At 37.7% G+C, this 6985-nt stretch overlaps 1 protein-coding gene across 1 annotated transcript in view; it reads right to left on the reverse strand.

Moving 5' to 3' along the window:
• Positions 1 to 4006: 4006 nt before the first annotated feature.
• Positions 4007 to 6985, reverse strand: part of NEIL3 (nei endonuclease VIII-like 3 (E. coli)) — a 65320-nt gene continuing 62341 nt past the window's right edge. The window contains exons 10-11 of the mRNA XM_012651636.1: positions 5954 to 6128; positions 4007 to 4529 (exon numbers count right to left, since the gene is read on the reverse strand). Of these exons, the coding sequence (XP_012507090.1) occupies positions 4347 to 4529; positions 5954 to 6128 (358 nt within the window). The 3' untranslated portion in view covers positions 4007 to 4346. The remainder of the gene's footprint in view (positions 4530 to 5953; positions 6129 to 6985) is intronic.

A 6985-nucleotide genomic window follows, 5' to 3' on the forward strand; every position in this document is an offset into this window, starting at 1 on the left:
AACTTGAATGTGATTTTGGCAAACAAAAACAAAAAGCAGGGTTAAAAGAAGAAAATGTATGCAGTGCAAGGCATCTTTTCAATGGGAATGCTAAGAACATTATAAATTTGAAATAAATTTTAGAGAAGAAAAAAAATCACCATAATGTCATCATAGCACAATTATTTTCATTTGTGTATTTTTTCTTATTTTTCCTATATATATGATTGTTAGATATTTGGACGTATCAAAGACATGCAATTCTGGTATGGGCATTAGTGCTTTGCAGAGTTCATTCGAACCATGGCTTGCGGGACAGACACAGTTCCTACTTAACCTACATGAGGCCGAGTTTTCTAAACTGGAAAATTAGAAATAACAACAGCAACGCAACAACAACAAAGTCTATTACACAGCGTAGTCAAGAGGATTAAGTGAAACAGTCTGTGGAAAGTGTTCAGCACAGCAGCTGTCGCAAAACAAGGGCTCAAGAAATAGTGGCTCTTAAAAATCATTGTTTTCCTCATATTACCTTCTGTCTCACTCAGTTTTTTCTTTCCTCCTAAAACACTTTATATTCTCATTATACTGATTTGAAATACCAGGAAATAGGCAGATAAACTCCAAAGAGACAAATATCAGCAGAGCACATGGCATCTTCCAAAAGTTAAGCACAATCATTAACGGATGCAGGCTCTGAAATCTGACAGTCCTGATTCCGTGGATGTGGGAGCCAATGTCGTTGATGTGGTACAGTACCAATAACTGCTTCCCTCTACCCAGTGGCATAAGAAGACACAGGCACAGAGGCTTCTGTCCTCCCCCATTGTAGACGGTGGTCCAGAAACACCAGGCAACCCAGGGAAACACTGTTTGTGCCTGCAGACAGCACCAGGAGGGAAGCCACGGCAATACCAGAAGGAAAGAGGAGAGCCAGGGCTCTGAAAGCTAAACTGTCATTGGCACTAATGCCCACAATATAGGCCAGAATCTACTCACTAAACCTAAACAGATTGACAACATGCTAAAATAAATGTGCATAGCACCTAGACTCTCCTAGCATAATAACTAAAACATCCAGGATACAATAAAAAAATCACCTGTCATGCCCCAAGCCAGGAAAACAATAATCTGAATGAGAAAAGATACTTAACCAATGACAATACTGAGATTAACCACATGTTGGAATTATCTGATAACAATTATAAAGCAGTTATTGTAAAAGTGCTTCAAGAATTCTAAATTATCCTGAAACCAATAAAAAATTAGAAAATCTCAGTAAAAACAAACAAAAACATAGAAGTTATAAAAAAGAACCAAGTTGAAATAAAAGAACTAGAAAATACAATCATTGAAATAAAAAACTCCCTGGATGGTCTCAGTAGTAGAGTGGAGATAGATGACGGAGAATAGACGAAGTGCATTTGAAGACAGATCAATAAAATCTACTCATCTTGAACAAGAGAGGAAGAAAAATAGACTGGAAAAATGGACAGAGCCTCAGGAATCTGTGGGACAATAACAATCTAATAATCTAACATTTGTGTTACTGGAGTCTCAGAAGGAGAGGAGGAAGAGTATGAGACTGAAAAAGTATTCCCAGAAATAATGGTTGAAAATGCCCCAAATTTGATAATAGATATTACATATCTATACTTAACTTCATACAATTATGATTAATATAACACTTCACATAAAATGGAGAAAACTTGCAGTCATATAGGTCCTTCAATCTCTATATCCTGATACAGTTGCCACATTATATATCTACATGCATTATAAATTTCATAAAACAAGATTATAAATTTTTGCTTTAAACAATCCCATATATGTTAAAGAAACTAAGAGGAAAAAATATTTTCTATTTATTCAGATATTTGCCATTTCATATTTTCTGCAGTGCTTCTGAAAGATTTGAATTTCCACATGGTATCATTTCCTTTTACCATTCACTTCTATGAGCATAGTTATATAATAGCTGCTCTAAAGCCCTTGTTTGCTAATTCCAACATCTGGGTCATCTTCGAGTGTGTAGCTAAACGAATTTTCCCATAGGCTAATTGATAAAAGCAAGAGGAGTTAAGTTCCTACAGCATACTTTGGGTCACAAAAACATTACCACACTTCTAATATTAATTAAAATAAAAGTGAGCTATATACATTTAAGAAAGATTAATAAAAACAAGTAAGATAATTATTTCCCCAATTTTTGGTGAACTCCTGAGTGACAGTGGTTGTAGCGGTGGTGGGTTAAGTCAAGGCATAAATGTTTGCAAAGGAAAATTGTCATGAGCACCTCTTCCCACCACGCAAAGACCAAATACTAACAAGTACAGCAGTAGCTGAGCATTTCATACTGCATTGTTTATTGTGCATTTGTACAATTATCTCCCACTTGAAAATTTTTTATTTTACAATAATTTGTACTAATTCATTTTCCAACCCAGCCCAGCGTCAGGGTGGCCGGAGCCTGTCCCCGCAGGTCAGGGCCCAGGCGGGCCGGGGCCCTGGCCAGCAGCGGTCCCCTCGCAGGGCGTCACACCCACACCCGCTCACACAGGACCGTGCACACACGCCGGTGCACCTGACGGTGCCGCTTTGGGACCTGGGAGGAACCTGCAGTCCCCTGAGAAAACCCACGCAGACGTGGGGAGAATGTGCAGCTTCCACACAGAAGGGTGCCCTGGCTGGAAAGCGTTTTTTTTCCAACATTATAAAACCATGTTGAACGAAAGGACGTTATCCGAGGACATGGTGTATTCTTCTAAAAAGCATGGATGTTTTTGTCTCGGTGGCCAATTAATTTGGTTAGATTCGAACTGCACGCTCTTTCTTTGCTGGCAGAATCAATCTTGGTTCATTCTTTGATCTTCAGCTGCTCTGTGTCCCGCTGGTCCCACGTATATGTGGTCCAGGCGTCAACGACAAGGATGGAGCTAGTTTACACACAGAACTTGGGGCCCCCTCTCTCAATGTCCTTTCTGAGATCTCCCCCTTGCGTCCCTGTTGCTGGTTACCGAAACTGCTGATTCTTCAGGCGAGAAAGGCTTTGGGTTTTCTGCTGACATTCTGGCCAGCCTGCTTGATACTGATCTCGTTCTGCTCTCAGGATAAAAGCTGTAAAAAATGGGAAATCACCTCCAGCTGGTTCCTTCGTCCGAATTTTATACCCTTCAAGAATCTGCCTACTTTGGTTCTCTCTCCAGTGTTGTTTTTTGTTTTGTCCAGAATTAGAGTCATCTGTGGAAAGGTTGGGTTCAGATGGAGCTTTCCAGGGCACAGTGAAAGCAGGAACCCCCTTGAGATTTTGATGGGAAATTTTGTTAAAACTCAAAATTAAATTTGGAAGAGTTTTTAAATACATTCATCCTTTCCAAATAAAAACCTGTTTTTGTTCTTGTTTGAACCAGAATCCATCTGGTTCTTTGGTGCTTCATGGTAAAATTTTCTTCGTATAGATCCTGCACATTTCTTATTAGATAAGGATCTAAATTTATCATATTAAAACCTATTGTGCTTCATTTGCCTATATTTCCTTTTAATTAATTTGAACATTTTTGGAGACTGGACTTTATGGAAGTCCTTTTTGCAATGGGCTTTTTCCTTCCTTGTTGCAAAATTAAAGTATCCTTCTTAATGCACAGCCTACATACTTCACACTGGGTCAGCTAGGACTGTCAACTGTCCGGTCCAGTTCCTGCTCTGCCCTGCAGAGTGGCTGCCTTGCTGAGCTCTTTGGGTTAACATCACTGATCTTAGGTTGGTTCTGTCTTTTTAGCGTAGAGTTAAAGCACTTACAAGACTAAGAAATATGCTCTGTTCTTGATAATAATTTCATACTCTGTTCAAACTTAACGTTTGTTGAACAGAATAAAAAATGCATATATTCTTTTTCATAAAGGCGATCTCACTTTAAAAATTTTATTTTAAGAAAACAAGAAATACTTTTAATCATACGTTATAAATAGTGGTAGCACCTGAGAAAAGTATTCACAGAGTATCTTATTATTTTATTGTGCTGCATAAGCCTAAAACAAAATCCCTGCTTCCCCAAAGCTACAAGAGACCTAGAGCATACTAAAAATACTTTATTGTCATTACTAAATGCATGAAATATACATTCTAGATGGAATATGCTGTACATCTGATGAAACACACAGAGCATTCATCAAGGTAAAAGGAAAACACATAGCCACAGGATGGAAAGATGGCGCATATTTTAAAAAAAATGGAACATTCTCAAATATTGTATAACTTTTCAACTTACCATAGATATTCTCCAACCTTTCTATTAAACAAAAGGAAACTAAACATTACACACAGTTTGAAGAGATTAAATGCCAGATATTCTACAGAAGGAGAAAATATTAGCATCCTGGTATAATTTTTATTCCTGGCCCATTTTCTGCCCACTGGAAAAAATTGCACTGCTTTTCCTTCCCAAGAGGACACACGAAGAAATTCTTTCCATTATTAGGTCCGATCTTCAACACCGTTCTCATGATGGAGCGTTTGCCATGGCTGCAAAGTGGGAAGGACAAATCTGCCCACTGTGGTGGGAAGAAGATAAGACGGAAGTTACAATGATGTACAGGTTAAGCCTGGGCTCATTTGATTAGTGCCGTGTTGCCTTCTTTACTGTTACCATTAATTTGACATTGTAAAACAGACGGAAGTCATTAGCTGTTGCCCTTAAAAAAGCTTATATCCTATAAGAAGCATCTCTAACAAATTTGTTTGAATTACATAGAAAATTGCCATAATTTTAAGCTTCCCTTTATGTACGGGTTTCCTTCACTTTAGTAAGAATAATTGAAAACTGCCAGAATCTGGCTGTAATCACCAGTCTCCCCTCTATCGGTCTATTTTAGTTAAAACTATAAGATCAAATATTTGTCATGATTCTAAGACTAAACTTCCTTAGTCTCTTAGGAAAAGAAAGAACCCGATAGGGACTTACTTGGACTAAATTAGACAGATTACATTATTCTTATTAATTTTGGCCTCACAAGAGGTATGAAGTAAGCTACTATATTTTTAGCAACATTATGAATACTGCTAGTGATGTTTTCTCCGTTACATCTATACAAGCTCTTTAGGAGGAAATCTGTGAATTTAGTAGGATAGAGTCACATTCTGTTCAGGGACTGAGATCTAAAATCACTATCCTATTTCCCCTGGTAAATTCTTAGGAAGGGATCACATTGAACACAGGGTATTTTGTCTCACAGTAAGCCCAACCAGAAAATTTTTGCTACTGCACTGAAAACAGCGATATTTTCTTTTTTCACTTCCATTCCTGATAAAGCATAACTTGGAATCATATGTGTCTTAAAATGCTAGAATCGTACTCCGCATGGTGAGATGCTCACACTGAGGAAGGTGGAGAGACTAAAAGGATCCCAGGTTTGTGTCTCCCATTTCAGATTCACTTTCAGGGACACACCCAGAAACTGGGAGGGCATGAGGAGTCCCCTATAGCCAGATGATTGTTATTGAGCCATCACTTTTTGGTCAAGCTTGTGTAGTAGGATTTGCTACTGTTACTGTAAATCTCAGACATGTAATTGTGCTTCTTGTATACTGGTGCATAAACCAAAGGTTTTGATGTAGCACTGAAGTTTAGAAGAATTAATTCTTATCTTGGATTACTAGCTACATAAGTACTACTAGTACTTACTAATCATTCAATATCTTCTATTTTGTTATAAGCCAAGGGCAACACTTCTAGACTTGTGGTGACAAACATGACAATATGAAATACTCTAATAATCTAATAGCTATTATTTCTTTAAAATTTTTTTTGCTGAACGTCTTTGAATTTTAAGTTATTCAACATTCAAGCTTTAGACTGAATACTGACATGGCTATTTAAAATGTTTAGGTAAAACTAGAAAAACATTGATACTTCTTACATTTTAATAATCAAAGTATACGATTACATTGTAGTAAGCTACATAAATCTTACACGTACTTCAAAAAATCCACATTGTGCTTCCCTAGGTAGAGGACAAGCATAAAACTGCCTGCCCTTGTTCTCGCCATCCTTCCTCACGACTCGGAGCACGCAGAGGCGGTTGTGTTTACTGCAGCGAGGCCTGCCAGTATTTAAGGTACAAGGACCATCTGTCATATTAATTTGAAGTTTGCTGTAATGACAGGTTACAAAGTAACTACAGCATAATAGTGCTAAAGGGATCATTCACATCTCACCCCCACATGTTAGAATTTCACTCACACAAAGAGATTATATCAAGAAGTGGACCTTGGTCGACTTTAGGTAATTACACAAACTATTGTGTTTTTAATTCTTTGTTTTCCTAGGTAATTCTAACTCACTTCCAAAGCTATTCATGTACCCAAAACAAATAATTTAAATTTCCAAAGAATAAAAACAACCACATTGTACACCTAGTACATCAGATTTTCTTAGTTTTCATTTGTAATATTCAGTTCTCGTTTTACCCAATATTACGGTGTGGCTACTTTTATTTCCTCTAAAATATTCTCAAGTCCAGCTGTCTCCCATCCTCCAAGGTAACTAGATCACAATCTTCTCTAATTATTTTCTCATCGGTAGCACACTCTCATCAATGGCTCTGACAAGGCCATAGAGATCACTCTCCCTACTGTCCACTTTAAAGACAATTTTCTATGCTTTTCTTTGATGAAGGCTACTGTGATAGTCGCAATCATATTCCAGCAAGAAACAGGCTGCCTGGCAGGGCAGAAATGTGAATTCTGCAAAGCTAGTGGGGAAGGTTTATTCTCCCCCACAATTAGAATTGAGAGTATGTGGAGGTTATCCCCACACATCGGGCAAAGGCTAGAAGCTGGCCTTGCACTGTAGCTGTATCAGCAGAATCTTCTCTTTGAAAAGGAGCTTCATTATTATTTTTAATTTTCTATATTGTGCATATTTTACTAATGCCTTTATGGGAGTTAGTCTTTTAATACATCAGTTGAAGAGAAAAAGTGTTCACATTAATTAAAACCAGAAGTCCCT

This window comes from Propithecus coquereli, unplaced genomic scaffold, assembly GCF_000956105.1.
Source record: "Propithecus coquereli isolate 6110/MARCELLA unplaced genomic scaffold, Pcoq_1.0 Scaffold36, whole genome shotgun sequence".
NCBI lineage: Eukaryota > Metazoa > Chordata > Mammalia > Primates > Indriidae > Propithecus > Propithecus coquereli.